The sequence below is a fragment of the Balaenoptera borealis genome (assembly GCF_965194805.1).
Source record: "Balaenoptera borealis genome assembly, chromosome: 20".
Classification (NCBI taxonomy): Eukaryota; Metazoa; Chordata; class Mammalia; order Artiodactyla; family Balaenopteridae; genus Balaenoptera; species Balaenoptera borealis.
Genome location: NC_138879.1, coordinates 5,793,723 through 5,811,976, shown reverse-complemented (window position 1 = coordinate 5,811,976; position 18,254 = coordinate 5,793,723). Strand labels below are relative to the sequence as shown.

General features: G+C 59.2%; 1 protein-coding gene and 1 long non-coding RNA gene across 4 annotated transcripts in view; one reads left to right on the top strand and one right to left on the bottom strand.

The window, feature by feature from the left end:
• SDK2 (sidekick cell adhesion molecule 2) overlaps positions 1–18,254 on the top strand; it is a 266,979-nt gene that overhangs the window by 239,469 nt on the left and 9,256 nt on the right. For both annotated transcript variants that reach the window (XM_082371682.1, XM_082371681.1), the window contains 6 exons: positions 2,096–2,257; positions 4,952–5,077; positions 9,277–9,441; positions 10,704–10,844; positions 11,129–11,267; positions 13,624–13,750. In XM_082371682.1, the coding sequence (XP_082227808.1) occupies positions 2,096–2,257; positions 4,952–5,077; positions 9,277–9,441; positions 10,704–10,844; positions 11,129–11,267; positions 13,624–13,750 (860 nt within the window). The remainder of the gene's footprint in view (positions 1–2,095; positions 2,258–4,951; positions 5,078–9,276; positions 9,442–10,703; positions 10,845–11,128; positions 11,268–13,623; positions 13,751–18,254) is intronic.
• Positions 1,209–3,477, bottom strand: LOC309618233. Of its 2 annotated transcripts, XR_014238355.1 has the most exons (4): positions 3,303–3,477; positions 2,516–2,645; positions 2,215–2,425; positions 1,209–1,750 (listed from the first exon to the last, which is right to left on the bottom strand). It is a non-coding gene; the product is annotated as an uncharacterized lncRNA (long non-coding RNA). The 2 variants fall into 2 exon arrangements; XR_014238356.1 differs by lacking the exon at positions 2,215–2,425.

The window sequence follows — 18,254 nt, the reverse complement described above, 5'->3', positions numbered from 1 at the left end:
GAGTCCTGGGAGAGAACTTTAAAATACATTCTCCCCTTCAGTGGATGGACGTGGGGAGGAGCGGAGGGACCCCTGGGCAAAATACAGTATCCCGAGATGGGTAATAAAGATGGACCATCCCCCGATGGTCCTGTCCTACGTGTGCCCGCCAGCCTTAGGGGCTCAGCCTTCCTCCGGGTTAGTTCTTCTCTGCCTTTCGTGGGGTCAGGAACCCCTCTGAGAATCCGATAAGAGCCTTCGAACCTCTCCCCGGGAAGGTGCACAAGTCCGGGAGTCGCTGCGGCCCCGCTGCCCTCAGGGAACCTCAGCTCAAGCCTGTTGCTCAGCAACTAGCCTCCCTCCCACTTGCCCTGCACCCTGTTCCTCAGTGCCCTCCCCACAGCCCCAGCCCCGCCCCATCCATCCAGGCCCCGGTAGGGACCCTGCCCCACTCCTGGGCCCCTCCACCTGCTGCCCCGCCTTGGCCAAGATTACTGCTGTTTGCTTAGAAAGGCAGGAAGGAGATTGCACCCCTGGTGGCCTATGTCCAGTTCCAGAGCCCAGCGAGGCCTAAGGGGTAGGGCTGGCCTACCCGGTGGCACCCTGGTGGCTAGAGGTGACCGCTTCTGGGGTCACCCCTCCCCGACAGTGGAACCTGACGAGAACAAGGGGCGGGGCCCTGGGAGCCGAGGCGGCCAGCAGTTCTGGGTCAGCCGAGGGAACAATGGCCCTCAGTCTTCCCGGCCCAACCTGCGTGCCAGCAGTTCGCCGGGTCTGGAGGTCCCAAGGGGGAGCTGGGCCCCAGGAGGAGGGGTGGTCAGGTGCAGGACGCAGGAAAGGGGCCATCTCTCCCACAGAAGGATGGAGAGGACAGAGGTCACGGGGACGAGACGCAGGGGGACAGACGGCTCTTGCTGCGGTGGCACCAGGGGATCCGCACCTGGCGGGGCGTGGCCACTTTGCCTGTCTGTTCCTCAGTCCAGCAAACAGGCCCCGCGAGGATGCAGCAACCCCTGCTTCCTTGTAGGGAAAACCGAGGCCCAGGCCAACGAAGGGTTTGCTCAGAAAAGTCGAGGGGCCAGGTACCCAGGGCTGCTGTTCCGGGTCCCAGGGCACATCACCACGTGACCCCACGGGTACATCACTCCTTCAGGAAGCCCCTTGAGATCGCCCACTTTTCCGTCCATCAGGACTTCATTCATTCAATACACTGGGCCCCAACCCTGAGCCAGATGCTCTGTTATTTTATTTAATCTCGTAACACCTGGCCTAAGATGCCATTGATGCCCTCACTCAGTAGAATAAAGCGAAGCCAGGGTAGGAGACATGCTCAGAGACCCCCTAGGCAGCTCTGGGGTCTGAGCCCAGCCTGCTGGCCACAAAGCCTGTCTCCTGGGGGTGACCGGCTGCTTGGCGTGCATGAGAGAGGAAACCCGGTCCTGGGGAGGCAGGCGGTCGGGAGGATTTTGACTTGCGAGTCACAGCGCGCAAACCCTCACCTCCTGGAAGCCATCCAGGCCTCCCCTCTCGTTGCCGAGATTTGGAGTGCTGTAGCATCCTCACTTTTGCCCTGAAGAGCCTGGCGGGCTCAGCTGGTGGAGGGCCCGGTGTGGGCTCCTGGCTCTTGCTGGCACAGGAGAAAGGAGGAAGCCCAGGCGGAGCTGAGGTTGTCCTGGGCTCCAGGGGCGGCTGCACCAGTGTCCCCTCCAGCTCTGGACGGTGGTGTCTTTACAGAAGCACTTGCCGGAAGATGATCCTTGGGATTTGAATTCTATGGGATGGAACGTGGGGGACCAAAAACAGGGGGTGAAATGTGTTTGGCGTACAGTGGTTAAGTTAAGCAAGATGGTGAGTTGTTTCTTCCCCCCAGATGCTAAAGGACCCTGTGGGTTTTCAGTCAACAGACAGGCAGGCAGGCAGGCAGGCAGTATGTATATATTCTTGAGAACAGCCTGCAGGGCTGTGTTCTGAGAGCAGTCTGGAAAACACTCTGTGTGGCCAAGGGTGCTTGTCCCAGCCTGACTCCAAGGGGGTGCAGCCCCTGGCCAGCACCTGTCGCTCCTCCCCTATGGCCTCCCCCGGCCCTACATGCTGTGTGTCATCCCCCCCCGACCAGGAGTCAGTAAGATCGTGACAGTGGACGTGAAGGGCAGCAGCCCTCTGTGGCTGAAGGTGAAGGACCTGGCGGAGGGGATGACCTACAGGTTCCGTATCAGAGCCAAGACCTTCACCTACGGGCCCGAGATCGAAGCCAACGTCACCACGGGCCCCGGAGAAGGTAGGGGAGCCTTGGGCGGACGCGGGGGCTGCTGTCTCCATACACGGTGTTCAGCCCCCCAAGTCGGAAGGGGGTGCCCAGAGCCGTGCTGGAGCCTGGGGGTGCAGAGTTGAACAAGGCGGGGTCTCTGGTGGAGCACATGGGTCCCTGGGGTTGTACGGGGTGGGCCTGGGGGGAGAAAGGGGGGCATTTAAAGGGGGAGATTCTAGAAGACTTCATGGGGATGCGGCATTCAGATGGACACATGGGAATACAGACCGGCATCTGCAGAATTCCGAAGCTGTGGCAGAGCAGGATGGGAAGGGGTGGGTGTCCAGGTGTGAGGGAAGGCCGGCCGGGCTGTGGAGTGTTTCTCAAGGTGCCACTGATGTCAGATCCCCCGGGGTTCCTGTGATAAGTACAGAGTTCTGGGTCCCAGGAAGTTCAGCATCTCTGTGCAGACACCCTGGGAATGTGCATTTGAACGAGAGCTGAGGTAGCTCTTTGCTACCCACTGTGAGAACCCATGCTCTGGGGGTCTTCAGGCTTGGGAAGATGACACTGGCCAGGGCCAGGGGGCACCTGCTGGCTGCATCCTTCCTGGACAGCGGTGACCGAGGGGCAGGGTTGGGGGCAGGGCAAGAAAGGAGCCAGGCAGTTACAGGCCAGGCCCTGTGCACTGGGCCTGCGGGGAGGGGAGGGGAGGGAGGGGAGCACCGGGGACCACCGGGGACCAGGGAGGAAAGAGCAGCTTGGTTTGGGTTTTGCGATGCCTCTTGGGGCCATTGTCAGGCTGGGGGAATTCTTCAGGGCGACTTGAGGTTGAGGCTTAGCTCCCCAGAGTCTCTGTCACCCATGCAGCGTGTCCCCTCCCAAACATAGAAGCCACCTCCCAGCCACTCCAAACTTCCCCCTAGGAGAAAGTACACAGCCCACCCCAGACTCCCCCTGAAATCCCTCCTCCCCTTCTTCCCCGCCCGTCAGCCAGGAGTGGACGGGGCCCCAGCTCAGCCCCGGGCTGGGAGAGCCGCTGCCGGGAGAGCTGGGCCTGCAGAGGCTGCCTCACCTGCCTGGCGGGTTTGCCCAGAGGCTAGTTCAAGGCGGGGGGGCCCCCTTCACTTTCTCTTCCTGGGCAGTTCAAGGCGGGGGGGGGGCCCCCCTTCACTTTCTCTTCCTGGGCACTTTCTCTTCCCTGCCTCTTGTTCTGCAGAAAAGCTCTCTGGCTCCTGGGCTCTGTTGGAACAAAGCCTGCAGGGCTGCAGGGGGAAGATTGCCAGGAGCTGCCCCCTGCCCCGCCTCTGCCCTCCACCTGCCCCCAGCCTCCGCCCCTCCCCCCAGCACCTCTCACCTGAGCCAGCTTGGCTTCCTTGGGAGACAAAAGCAGGAAGCGAGCTGGCAGAGACAAGAAGGACAGAACAGTGGCATGGGGACAGGAGAGGGCCGCCTGGAGGACAGGGTGTTCTAACCGGAGGCTTGAAGTGACCCAGGGCGGGCGCGGGGGGATCCAGAGGGGGTGGTACAGAGCTGGGGGGAGGGGGCTCTGAGAAAGCACTGAGCTGCGCCCACCCGGCGGCGGAGGGGTCAGCAAGGGCGGATGTGCAGCTGGGCGTCCCTTTCCCTCCAGGCTGGGCAATGCTGGAAATGCTGGAAGCTTCTAGCCCAGGAGGAGATGCCAGACCCTCTCAGCCCCGAGTGCTGTCCTGCGTGGAATGAGAACTCGGGTTCCCAAGGGCCCCTGCCCCACCCCTCACATCTCCCTCGGGCTGTGTCCCCCGCCCCCCATCCCTCAGCCGCCTTTGCCCTGTGCTGTGGGCAGGATGCTCGTTAGGGGAGGAAGGGGGACGGGAAGGAAGGCAGTGAGGCCCTCTGAGGTCACGGGCGGTGCTGGACGCGGGCTGGGCAGTGGGCCACCACGCTGTGGTAGTGAGTCTCTGGCCTGCTGTCCGGCTGCAAGCCTTCGCAGGCCCGGAGGGTCTTCAGTCGGAAGCTGGGCTCTCAGCTCCTTTCCCCGCAGGCGTCCGCAGGGGCCACCGGACCAGCCAGTCACCCACCCCGTCACTCCCTGGCTCACTCCCTCGTCCCATAAGCACCTAGGAAGCACCTACTGTGTGCCAGGCCCTGGGGGTACAGGGCTGTCCCCAGGTGTCGTGGGGAACAGCAGACAGGGGCCCGGGGGGCAGTGGGAGCCGGTGCTGCAGGGCACCCGGGAAGAAGGGGTACAGGGCGCGTAGCAGAGAGCACAGGCTCACTCCTCTCACTGCGGAGGCGAACGCCTGTCTCCTGCTCTGGCCCCTGGGGCCAGTACCCCGCGTGGCCGGCCTAACAGGAGGCTGCCCTGACGCACCTGTCACCCCAGGAGAGCCAGCAGCAGGGCCAGGTTCTTCTCCCTGTTGGACGCAAAGGCTCCAGATCCTCCTGCAGCCCTGGCCTCCTCTCTGGCCTGGCCTTACAGCAAACGCAGCTGGGAACCTTTCTGCCATCATCACATATACCTCTCCTGGAGTGCAGGGGCTGTGGGTGACCTGGCAGAGGATAAGTCAGATCCAGCAGGCCTGGCCAAGATGCACTCCTTGGGCCTCGGCACGTGCAGGTGTCTGGAGCCCCTGGCCGAGGTTGGTTTTGGCGTCCAGCACCTCCTGCTGGAGCTCAGGAAGACAGGCTGGGCGCCTGTTCCGGCTCCCACGCCTCCTCTCACCCACTGTGTGCCGTTCGCAGGTGCCCCCGGACCGCCCGGAGTGCCCATCATCGTGCGGTACAGCTCGGCCGTTGCCATCCACTGGTCCAGCGGAGACCCCGGCAAAGGCCCCATCACCCGCTACGTCATAGAGGCCAGACCTTCAGGTATGTCCCGCCCGGCCTGAGCCGGCTCGCCCTCGGGAGCAGAGTCCCTCCACTTGGGGCGCTGATGTCGTCGCGTGAGAAGGGGCTTGTGCTCCCCCAGGAGAAGCTAGAGGTGGCCCTGTGACGACGAGTGGGAAACGGGGACTTGCACCCTTAGTTAAGGAAAACCCAGGAGGCCCCGGAGAACAGCGCTTGTCACCAGGTGAGGACCGACTCATGTAGGGGTCATCCAAGAAGCCAGAGAACAAAGATTTGGGCTCCCGTCGGCTAAGCACCCACGTCCTCCACACGACCCCGCTGACGAGAGCTCCACAAGGAGGCTGGCTGTCCCCTGGAGACCCAGCTGCCTCTTTGAGGCCCGTCCCCGCTATCGTGGCTGTCACTGCAGTTCCTGTCATGTCCCAGTCTCTCCTCTCAAGCCTGAAATCGAATCACAAGGACTTCCAAAGCCATCAGGAGATGTGCGGTTGATAAGTCGCTGCAGGGGGCTGTCCTCCGAGCTCCTGTTTTACGGTCGCGGTGACACCGTGACACCGGCTCCTGCTTCTCCGGCTCCCCTTACCCCCAGGAGCTCCCGGCCTCGGCCAGCGCCCTCCGTTGCTAGGTTTCTGAGTTAATCAGAGGCGCCAGAGTCAGCGCAGGCTGGAGGCTTGTTCTCGGTATTCCGTGGATCTGTGATTAGGTCATCGAGGTTGAGAAACAAACAAAAAGACTGTTGCTGCAGCACGAATAGCAAATACTAATCGGAATGGGAAGCCGGCAGCTCAGTAGCTAATACTTCCAATGGGGTGCGGGCACATCCCGGCGACGTGGTTAATACCGCGGGGTAGCTGAGCGCTAAACATCTCAATAGCAAATAGTTCGTTCCAGCGGTTCCGGGAAGCCGCTACCACCTTGTCATTGCCTTAATCTTGGGCTAATAACTGCAGTCACAAATAGCTATTACATCCAGCAGCTCAGATCCAACGTGTAGCCGGAAGATACACGCAGCCTTGGCTCCCTCCCCTCTCCAGATGGTCCCTCCCTGGCCTTCCAGGGCCAGCTGCTGACTTGGCTGGGAGACCTCCTCGTGCTTCTCTCAACCAGGGCCTGTGCCTGTTTTTTCCATCCAAGCTGGCCTGCCGGGGCGCCAGGCTATGGAATGTTGGCCCTGGACTTCAGCCCTGTGGATTTTCCAGCGTTCCCTGGGAGGCCCGGCAGGGGACCTGGTGTTCCAGGTTTGGGGGCCGCGACTCGGCCCACACAGTTGGGGTCAAGGACTGATTGTCCGAGGAAGGATCAAGCCAGGACCCCCTGAAGGGCGGGGGTCCGGAGTGGTACCCGAGAGCCGGTGACGGGGATGGACGGTGGTGAGGAGAGGATGGCGCACGAGAGGAATGCCGTGCTTCTCCCCCTGGCTGTACGTCCTCCTCAGGATGGAATCGCTCGCGTCCTTGGCTCTACCTGCATCGCCTGTGCTTCCTCCTGGGCAGAACCAACTAAACATGAGAAGCCAGACACTGCAGACCAGGGAGGGATTCTTTCGGGCCAACTCCCAGGGCTGTAGGCCAGAGACACAGCATGATGTTCCCGCAGCTTCTGGCCTGGCCCCGTCGCCCCGGCTCCACCTTTGCTCCTGTGTGGGGAGGAACAAGGAGGGTCAGACAGCAGGCCGGAACCCCCAGCTTCTGGGAGGCAGTGGGGTCCTGGCCGAGCCCACCCGGAAACGCTGATGATGGTCTGCACCATCCTTGGCACTGGGTGGGAGTTCAGTGCTGGGACGAATCAGACATCTCAAGGCTGAAGCACCGGCGCTGCCACTATGACCTTGGGAGGATGAGCTCAGCTGTCTCCAAGCCTCAGTTTCCTCATCTGTAACATGGGTACAAGTGTTCCTCCTTCTCACCGTTGCTGCCAGTAAAGCCCTTGGAACCAGGATGCTTGATGAGGAGTGAGTGTCACTGTTTGATCTTCATCATTGTTATCATCACCGTGCCTGTCATCAAGGGTGAATGAGAGACTTCAAAGTCACAGGAGGAAAATGGATTTGCACCCCGATACTTGTATTTCGGGGCAGTACTGAAATTGGGGCCTATGTTTCATGATGCTATGGAAAGGCCAGGGAAGAAAGATTTGCACTCACTGATTCAAAAACACTTCAAGTATGCCTGTGCTGGGTGCTGGGCTACAAAGACAGATTAGGCAGATCCCTGCCCTGGAGGAATTTCACAGCCTAGCAGGAGGAAAAGAGACAGTCAACAAAAAGATGTGATGTGTATGAGGCAGGCAACCAAAAACGAATCATTAAGAGGGAAAATGAGGCCAAGGCTCAGGACCCTGGAGCCTTCTAAGGAGAGCAGAACGCAGACGGGCCGCCACGACTGCCTTTCAAGCAGAGGGACCCAGACGGGACGGCAGGACGGTGGCCTCCACAGGTGCCACCGCACTCGTGGTCCAACATTCAGAAATGGTGATGGAGTTACGGCCACGCCACCGGGGTTCCTGACTTGGGTGGATCTGTAAAAAATAGTGTGGGGAAGGAAACAAAATCCGTCCACCCCAGGGAATGGCCAAGCTGGGAGCAGCCTGTGGGCCAGAAAGACGGCTCTTACGCCAAGGAGTTGAGAAGCAGACAAGGAAGGACAGTGAAGCCGGAGGAGTGGAGGACGTGCCGTGGGAGCTGGTCCAGGGCAGCGGCAGCCTGGGTGACCCGCCGGCTGCTCAGGATGGAAGACCTGGGCGCTCAGCCCACCAAGGCCCTTCTGAGACCTCTGGACCCCTGGTCCATGTGAAAACGGGTCCCGTCCAGGGCCCAAGTGGCTTGACACTTTGGTTGCTGAATCAGCCCTGCACTCATGCAAGCAGGAGGGGGACTCAGCCTCTTTCCCAGGCCAAGCCAGCCCCGTGGGCCCCACACAGAGCATCTGTGGAGGTTGCCACTGGGCCCTGAGGGATGCCGCTGGCCTCTTCTCTTGCATGGGCAGCGCGCTTATTCCTTTTGAAGCAGGTGGAAATAAATTATGTCCCAAGAGGACAAGGCCCAGTGAGCCACAGACAAAGGGGGACAGGCCTGAAGGTTAAGTCAGGAGCTCAAAGGACGGGGGTATAAGGGGAGAGCGGACGGAGTCCCCCCCAGCCCTCACTGGTCCCTCACTCTCCTCAGATCTCTGCGCCCAGACGGAGCCCCGTCACATCCAGGCAACTTGACCAGAACCTCACAGGCAGCCCCCGTCCCTCCTCCAGCGATTGTTAAAAAGTCCTATTCTTTTTGTCTGATGCCATTACTGTGGGTGTTTTGAATAGAAAGGGGGATCAGAAAAATAGGGGCCTGGTTTAAGTTAAGGAAGGTCTACCCCTATGATAACATATTAGGCAGCCTCTTAAAAGCATGCTGACCAGCATGGGTTTTTTTTGGTTTTTGTTTTTTTAATTATTTATTTATTTATTTAGTTTTGGCTGTGTTGGGTCTTCGTTTCTGTGCGTGGGCTTTCTCCAGTTGCGGCAAGCGGGGGCCACTCCTCATCGCGGTGCGCGGGCCTCTCACTATCGCGGCCTCTCTTGTTGAGGAGCACAGGCTCCAGACGCGCAGGCTCGGTAGTTGTGGCTCACGGGCCTAGTTGCTCCGCGGCATGTGGGATCTTCCCAGACCAGGGCTCGAACCCGTGTCCCCTGCATTGGCAGGCAGATTCTCAACCACTGCGCCACCAGGGAAGCCCAGACCAGCATGTTTTACTGACAGGGAAACGGATCGGTAGATTTCTTCTGCACAAAGTGCTGCAATGGTGAGGCTCCTTCTCTGGATGGTGATACTGGGTCGGGTGTTAAAGGAGTTTCTGCCTATTATACATTTTTTTTTATTATACATTTTTTAACGTTTTACAGACATTTTAATTAAAAAGAGGGAGTTCCCTGGCGGTGCAGTGGTTAGGACTCGGCGCTCTCACTGCCAGGGCCTGGATTCAGTCCCTGGTCACGGAACTAAGATCCCACAAGCTGTGTGGTGCAGCCTAGACAGATAGAGAGAGAGAGAGAGAGAGGGAAAGAAAGAATAAAAAGGTCAGATACTTTTGTTTAAATGTCTCCTGAGGACCTACTAGGTGCCACGCACGGGAGATTCAGTGTCGAAGGGGCAGACCCAAAAGGCCCCAGCATCAGGGAGCACCAGTTAGGGTCGGGCAGGGCCCCTCCTCACGGGCACCTCCGTCTCTGTGCCCCTGCAGACGAGGGGCTCTGGGACATCCTCATCAAAGACATCCCCAAGGAGGTGACGTCCTACACGTTCAGCATGGACATCCTCAAGCCAGGCGTGAGCTATGACTTCCGGGTCATCGCTGTCAACGACTACGGCTTTGGCACCCCCAGCAGCCCCTCCCAGTCTGTGCCAGGTACTGGGCTGCGGGTGAGGGGTGAGGGCGCCCCACTGAAGAGCCTTGTGGTGGAGTCTGGGGCAGGGATGAAGGAGGAGAGGTAGCAGCCCCAGAAGACTGGGGTGGGGACCGCTTCAGTTCTCTGAGGCAGAGAGCCCTGGGCCAGGGCCTGAGTCAGCCTTCGACTCTGGAAGGAGCTGGGGGCCAGGGGTCTTTTGGGTTCCTTTTCAAGGACTCCAGAAGCCCTGGGCAGGGGGCCCAGTGGGCTTGAGGATGAATCAGCGGGACCAAGATGAGAGTCTCCCTGAGCTTATCACCCAGGAGATTCAAGGGCACCAGGCCATAAACTGCGTGTTTCCATGGAAACCTCCCCCCAAAACAGAGCCAGCAGCCTGTGAAGCACAGGCCTGAGCAAGCAGCTCCCCGGTGGGGCAGGACTCCATCGCTCCCCTTCCTCCTTGCCCTTCTCTTCCCGTTGTCTCCGAGCTCACAGCGGATGCCAGTATCGAAACCCATGACCCCAAATCTAACCACTAACCACTTTTAATACCGAGGCCTCTTCCCTCAAGGCAGGAATAATAACTCAAAATGTCTACTCACCAGGCAAGTTTCACCCTTGCCCTGATAGAAACAAATCATGGGAAGTAAACACTTCAAGAATGAAACAGAAGAGCCAGCCCCCGTCAGGCAGCAGCATGGATTAGTACCGGCCGGGTGCAGGGAGCACAGTACTGGGGGCTTTGGAGGAAGGGGAGTCTCCCTGGAGGAGGCTTTCTGAAGACCCACTCATGTCCACCCTCCCAGCTCCCCCTGCCTTCTGCTACCAGAAAAAGATTTCTGTCACAACTGAACCTTGGGAGAAACTCTCCCAGGCCCATCACAGGCCAGGCAATCACCTTTCCAACCACACTGGTGTCTGTCTGTCAAGGTAGCCCCTGGGCCACGGGTGGCAAGAAAAAATAAGAAAGGAAAGATAGCAAACACGCTGCCGGTCCTCCCTTCTGTGTCTTTAGCAGACATCACTAATCAATCCCAGCACTCTTTCCTAGGGAGTCTAGAACCGACCTCAGAACTTTTCTCAAAACAGCCCTCCAGGCAGCACTTTACTGATCGGTCAGAGCTGGCCCTTGAGATGAAACCGTCCCTACCAACCTTAGAGTGCACAGACCCAGCTACCCGTAGCGTGTGAGAGCAGGTGGTAGGGTCCCAGCTGGGGCAGGAGGTTGGGAGGCAGGACGGAGCTGAGCGGTCCGGGACCTGACACCCGCTCCACGCTGCAGCCCAGAAAGCCAACCCCTTCTACGAGGAGTGGTGGTTCCTGGTGGTCATCGCGCTTGTCGGCCTCATCTTCATCCTGTTGCTGGTCTTTGTGCTCGTCATCCGAGGCCAGAGCAAGAAGTACGCCAAGAAGACAGACTCGGGTGAGCTGGCCCCGAGCCCTGCTGGCTGGACGGGACTTTCACGTGGCTCCCTCCCTCTTGACAAGGGCGGCGTCTTCCCTCTCCTGGAAATGCACTTGCTCTGATTTGGGCCAGGGGCGGGGGTGGCAGCCTAGGGTTCCTACCCGCAATCTCCATCTCCTATTTTGGTTTCGACCCTAACAAGAGAAGGAGGGCAGCCCAGCCATGGGGGAGACGGGGAGGCCTCCTGGTCTAAAGGGATGGAGTGAGTGATGCATGTCAGTCCCCACCCTCTCCCTTCCCAGGGAACAGTGCCAAGTCTGGTGCCCTGGGCCATGGGGAGATGATGAGCTTGGATGAAAGCAGTTTTCCTGCCCTAGAACTCAACAACCGGCGGCTCTCAGTCAAGAACTCCTTCTGCCGAAAGAACGGCCTGTATACCAGGTAGTGGGCTCTCTGCGTGGGGGACCGGGGGATGGAGGTTTGGGGGCCAGCTGTGCCGAGGGACTGGGGGACTCCTGGGAGGGCCACAGAGCAGTCAGGGTCCTGTCCTGGAGCGGCATCCACTGGGAATGGTCACGAGGAAGACAGAGCCGGGCCCAGGCAGCTCCACAGGGGCTGGGGAGAAGGTCACGAGGAGGTGGGTACACAGGGTTTGTGCCAAACACAGCAGAATACAAATCACTTGCACAATTCTGCAAACCACCGACTGCTGTTGGGGGCCAGCTGCTCCTAGTATAGGCCTGAAGCCGTGATAGTTACTGGCCCTAAAGGTGAGATGCGCCCAGCGAAGGTGGGCCAGGCAGGAGTCCCCCCATGACTGCTTAACTTGTCCTCCTTCTGGAAAGAGAGGGCCGTCAGAGTGTGGACGCCCTCTCCCCCGGGTACCTACTCGTACCTGCTGTAGTTGTAGACAGTTTCCCCCACCCGTCCCCCAAGTCCACAGGCTTCCGCCACATCCTCAAAGGGCAGCATCTTGAGAGCAGCCAACCAGGGAAGGTCTAGGCTGTCCAGCTCCTGTCTCCTCCTGACACCTCTCCAGCCCCAGGCCCCTCCAAGCCCCACTCGCTGTGGCGGGCCAGGCTGCCTGTATCCAAGGCCAGGGGCAGCTGCCTTGGCTCGTGTGAGCCTCACCTGATTGACCTGGCAGTGTCAGGCTCCCGGGAGCACGGGAGGGATTGGGGCTGCGGCCCAGGGGCGCCTCTCTCCAGCCTCGGCCCTGTTAATATTCCCGGCTCCTTGGAGGTGCCCGCGGGAGTGGGGGGATTTGCTTCTCCCGGGCACAGCTCACAAAGCTTCCCTCTGTCTGGTCCTGGAAGGAAGAGGCGACGTGTGTGTCCAGCAGGAGGACAGCGGGAGGGCCGTGCAGGCCGGCCAGCCCCGCTCTCATCCCCTGCCAAAGCCAGCTTTCCAAAGAAAGAGCCGTTTGAGGCCGCAGTGGCCAGCCAGGCTGGCTCTGGGGCCCTGCCACGTGGAACAAGAGGACGTTTCACCCACAGCCTGGCCTCGCCTGCCTCTCACGCCCCCGGTGTCCACACACTGCGGCCCCTACCCCACTGTGTATACACAGAAGTCCGTGCCCCCCAAACCAGCCCCGGGCTCCGGGGGCCTGACCCAACCACAGTGACACATCAGCGCCCACTCACCCTGCATGTCGCCAAGACTGCATTAGCCTGGCACCCCGTTTTCTCCCTGCTGCCCGTGTCCTCTTGTGCCTGTCTTGTCTGCGTGAAGTTGCTCCTCGTTCTGCCATCTTACTCTTAAGTAGTTTAAAGATGCAGCTTTGTTGATTGGAATAAAATCCATGCAGATATAGTACAAGAGGTTGGAGGTAGCGGGGGGGGGGTTGCTTGTGACACAGTCCCAGGCCACCAGATTGTTCTCGGAGTGGCATTTTGGCAGCAAACCACCTCCAGCCCAAGCGGGACAGCTGGGGTTCAGGGCCTCGGTGCCATAAACGCTTCCTGGAGCAGGGTAGGCAGATCATGGGGGCATCAGGCCCTGGGCAGGGCCCCCTTGCACCCCATTCTGAGAAGACACAAATAGGGCAGAGTCATGGGGGACCCCAGCCACCTGCCCAGGGCCCCTGGGAGCCTGCCAGCCGGCCTCCCCTGCCCCCATCCTGTCCCCCACCCTCTCATGCACCCCACGACAGGCAGAGTGCCCGAGGCGCCCTGTCCTGGCTGTTTGTTCAGATGACTCAGAGCCAAGCCCCTGGGAAACAGCACAACTTTCTCTAGGGCTGATTTTTCAAGGTAGGGTGTGACTTAGCGTATGGCTGGTCTCTGAGCAGATGTGGAGGGAGGGAGGCCGTGAGTCTCCTTTTTTCCCTAATCCTCTGCGTTAACTCTCTGAAGCTCACTTTGTGAGTTTAAGAGTCACATGGGGAGTTTGTCTGCAGGGCAGGTGTCCAGACCTCACCTGAGATTCCGATCCAGGAGGTCTCAGTGGCGCCCAGAATTGCTTTGTAACATTCACTGCCAAGCGCTCCCAGTGCCTGGGGCCTTAGAGTCAAGGTTCTCCTTCCCCGAGCGCCCCCCCGCCCCATTTCCCTGAGCTGGTTTGGGAGGCTTGTCCTAGGCCTTCCAGACCTGGAGCCTTCCCCAGCCCCAGGCAGGGCCTCCAGCCCAAGGCCCTCCTCTGCAAGGCCCAGGCCTGCCAGACGGGCAGACACGGGAAGGAGGAACACAGACGGAGGGGTGTGACGGCCTCCAGGCTCCCCTGTGCCTCCCGGGCTGGAGGAGGCCGCTGGGAGCGAGGCCGGGTCTCAGCTCTACCCCCCCCGGCCCCCACTCTCTAGGTCTCCCCCCCGGCCCAGCCCGGGCAGCCTCCAGTACTCCGACGAGGACGTCACCAAGTACAACGACGTCATCCCGGCCGAGAGCAGCAGCCTGACGGAGAAACCCTCGGAAATCTCGGACTCGCAGGTGAGGGGCAGGAGGGCCAGGGGCCCCGGGGAGGGAGGTGAAGCAGCCCACCGCACAGTGTGAACCTGCCTCGCTTCCTTCCCTCCTTTCCTTTACGGGCCGGAAAAACCACGGGGCCCCAGGAAACTAGCCGGAAGGTGTATGTAGGCCAACTGCCACCTCCCAAGCTCTGGTCAGAGTCTGCACCCTGGGCTAGTGGGGTCCCTGGAACCCCCAAGAGCATGGCCCTCTGGATTTGCAAGGGTCACCCCACGTGCTCCGTCCCTCAGTAGCTCCGGGCTGCAAAGGAGCATGAAGACGAGGAGAGCGAGGTTGACACAGCAGCCCTGCTTTGCCAGAGCCCGGCGAACCACTGAACTTAGCTATTCGGGGTCAGAATGAGCTCCAGAAAGGGGGGGCTGGGCGCCCTGGACCCCCAAGGATGGGAAGCGGTGTAGACCGTTAAAGCGTTACGCTTTGGAGGCTCAGACCTGAGCTGGATCCTGGCTCGGCTGCCTAGGAGCCACGGGCGTCATGGGTTTGCTAAGTAACGTCTTGGACCCTCAGTTTCTCTATCTGTAGAATGGGCTCATGGGGTTGTGGGGAGGAGTTGCTGAGATTACATTGCATAAATGCCAGCTCTTAATATTGAAAAGGGGATGGTGCCTTTGGGAGATCCAGGGCTTTAGAGAGGCTGCCATTAGGTGACCACACGGGGACCCTGCCCCAGACTTTAGGGAGAGGGGATTGAGTGCATTCCAACGAAGTGATGTTACAGCCTCTTACCCCAGCCCTCTCGGCCTTGGCCAAGCCTGGCGGTTGCCGAGGAAGGGGCAGCAAAAGGCTACTGTGTCCCACGCCCTGGACCTTTCTGCCCGGTCCTGGGAGAGGATGAGAAGGAAGAGGTGCCAGCAGGGAGCGGAGCTGCTGGCTGGGCAGGATGTGCCAGCAAGCCTGGGATCCAGTCGCGGCCCCGTGAACCGGGGGCCTCTTGCTCGCTGCTGTTTTGTTCAGTCAGGGTTACTGTTGGGCTTGGCAGAGCCAGGGAGGCTGGAGCTGACACCCCAGCTCAGAGCTGGCAGGGACAGAGACCCCAGCTTAGCCTGGGTTACACGGGGACTCACATGATTCAGGTTGTGGCATCTTGTTATGAGTATTTAGCTCTTTGCAGCCACATCCGTACTGGGGACTTACAAGGCCATGCTTCCTAAAGCATGATTTTTCTTTCTTTCTCCCCAAAGATGGTGATGAGCATTTGGCTTGTAGGTACCCAAGGTAAAATTCAAAAATTTTGAAAGGGATCCCCCGTGCCCGTGGGGTGGTAACAAAGGGCTACTTGAGCCCCACTCCTGTCTGTGGAGAGAGCAGCGTGGTGCCTGGTGGAAGGGTTGCTCTGCTCAGCCCCCCTTGACCTGCAGAGGGCATTATTACCCACCCTCATCAACTGAGCCCCGACCTTTCAGAGAGTAAGCCACCTGAGTGCAGACGATACTGCCCGATGTCTCCGGAGCTTTCTGTGGCCATCCCTGCAAGAGTCTGGAGGACCCTCACATGGGATACAGAGCTGGTCCCTGAGGCCATGCCAGGGCCCCCCAGCCTTGAAGAGGTTGCTGGGAGAAGAATTCCCATCCCGAGAGCACCCTGCTTCAGAAGTTACCCCAGGGCGGCAGAGTACCCAGAATCCTCCATTTAGCTACTGGTCTCATTTGTTCAGAACAAGCCCTTCACTTGAACACTGTTTCCATAGCAACCTGGAACCAACCACCCCTTCTGGGAGCACATACCCTAGAGGAAGGAGGCTTCCTGGTTCCAGAATGCCCAAACCGAGGACCATAGCCCAGGCCTGGAGTTCCACCTGCAGCGTTTGGGATGGTTCTGGATTTGATTTGGGGCTGGGTTGAGTTGAGTTGGGTTTATGTACTCTGAAAGCTAAGTTGCATAAGAGCAGGGACTCGTGACTGTTCTGATCACTGCTGTGTCCCCAGAGTCCTGCACGGCACTGGCATGTGGGCTCCCTGTGCGTATCTGTTGAAAGCGTGAGAGGGTCACTGGGGAAGGTAGTCAGGTTGAACAGACTCAAAACCGTATACGGTTAGCGGGATACAGAAACAGAGATTCATGGAATAACCGGCATCAGATCTCAGACATTCAAAGAGGCCCTTCAAAGTAACGCTGATGACGGTAGGCAACCACCCCCCACCCCGCCCGCGGGGCCACACTCAGCATCCCAAGTGCCTCGCCACGGTGCATCTTCACACTGACACTCCAAGGCAGACCTTGGTGTCATCTTTTTTGTACAGATGGGGAAACTGAGGCTGGGAGAGCTTAAGTGAGTCGGCTCAGGTCCAAAAGCGCAAACCCAGGCTTCCAGATTGTAGAGCCAGATGCTACACCCAGGCCTTAGGATGTCAGAACCCAGATCAGCCCCTCGGTCCTACCCCTGTCCTGAAGCCGGTGATGTTGCCCTCATGGCAGACCTTTCTGGAAAGACCTTCAGAACTAGCTGATGAAACAGTCTTGAGGATAAGCAACTGGATTTTCTAAAAAATAAATAAACTCCAGCCTGTCTTTAAAAGATAAAGACAGACACTCAGAGGAACGTGCTACAGGCACTAGAATTTTCCCCAGGAAAGACACCCTAGCGGCTTTGGACAATGGATCAGTGGCGTGACTGTCCAGCCGCTTCTGAGGCTGCTCTGAAGGGGGACAGTCATTTGAAAATCAGCAGCGCTTAGTTGTGGTTGGTGTGTGACCCTGGACTTGAATCCCAGCCCACCCTTTACTGACCCTGGGATGGGGGCGGGGGAGATCCTTCAAGCCCTCACCCACACAGCACAGTAGGACCGTCTGTCCAAGGGGCGGTTACCGGAGTGCGTTAGGTGACATGGAGTCGGGCCTGTGCAGTGCCAGGTTCATCACAGGGGCCCTAGAAAAGGCAGCCAGGATCACCTGGGTCTGTTTGTTCTAGAATTGTTCTGGAAAACCAGGCCGCTGGCTTTAGGGTCACGGCAGGTTGTATAGGATCCAGGAGGCTACTGTCGGAGTGTTAGCGTCCTCTGACATGAAAGGGCCCAGGAGGACCCTGAGAGGTTCAGCCGTCAGTCACCTGTGTGCCCCCAGCCCCAGGGCACTGGTACGTTGTGCATTGTTAAATGGTGAGAATTCCCTGGCGGTCCAGTGGTTAGGACTCAGCCCTTTCCCTGCTGGGGCCCTGGTTCGATCCCTGGTCAGGGAACTAAGATCCCACAAGCCGTGTGGTGTGACCCAGAAAACAAAACAAAACAAAAAGTTGAATTGCTTCCATTACCTGTCGGTAAAGAGCCGCCTCCCTGAGTCCGTAAGTGTCACCGGCAGGACCCCAAGAAGCATGCTCGGTGATTCTGCAGCTACAGGTGGGGTCATGCCTTGTTCAGCCAGGGCCACTCCTCTGTGCCTCTGTGGGTCAGACTGGAGTTCCCGCCGAAGCAGCTCAGGAGGCCTGGGTGTCAGCATTTGCCCAGGGCGGTGAGGGCCGCTCCAGCAGGTGCAGGGGGCAAGCAGACCGTGACTTCTCAACACTCACTCTGAGGACCAGGAGGTGATGGCGACGCGGCCCTGCCTCCCAGGGGCTCCCTGTGGGCTGGAGGGGACAGACTGGAGACAGGGCAGCTGGCCTCCCTCTGATGCCCCTGGTGCTTCTCGCTCGCCCCCCTGAGAAGCAGCTGGACCGCACATCGGTGTCTGGAACGTACAGCACCCACCATCACGACTTTCAGTTCGGGGCTCACGGTGGATGCGCTGTTGGCCCCGCCCGTGTCAGCTTCTGCAAGGGCACGTCCCTGAGGGCTGCGGCCACACAGCCAGCCCCTCAGGCCAGCTGTCTTTGTGAAGTCCCCACCCGCCCAGGTCCCCGAGAGTAAATTTTGCCTATGCCGCCTGGCTGGTATTCTAAGTCAGACCACCCAAAAGTCACTCTCCAAAATTGGGGGAAATTTGCCCAGCCATTTTCCTGTGATGTGGTAATAAACACAAAGTCGAGGTTTCTTTTTTTTTTTTTTTTAATAAATTTATTTATTTAATTTATTTATTTTTGGCTGCGTTGGGTCTTTGTTGCTGCACGCAGGCTTTCTCTAGTTGCGGTGCGCGGGCTTCTCATTGCGGTGGCTTCTCTTGTTGCGGAGCACGGGCTCTAGGTGCGCGAGCTTCAGTAGTTGTGGCTTGCAGGCTTCAGTCGTCGTGGCTTGTGGGCTCTAGAGCACAGGCTCAGTAGTTGTGGCGCACGGGCTTAGTTGCTCCGCGGCATGTGGGATCTTCCCGGACCAGGGCTCGAACCCGTGTCCCCTGCATTGGCAGGTGGATTCTTAACCACTGCGCCACCAGGGAAGTCCAAGTCGAGGTTTCTTATAAACAAACACACATGATACAACGTGGGAAAGGCCATAACAGGGCTGTGGGTGGAGGCAGAGGAGGGAGGGGCTGGCTCCTTTCAGGGGGCATGGGGTGGGCTGGGGGCTGCGTCTCAAGGGGTACAGGAGAGGGGGGTTCC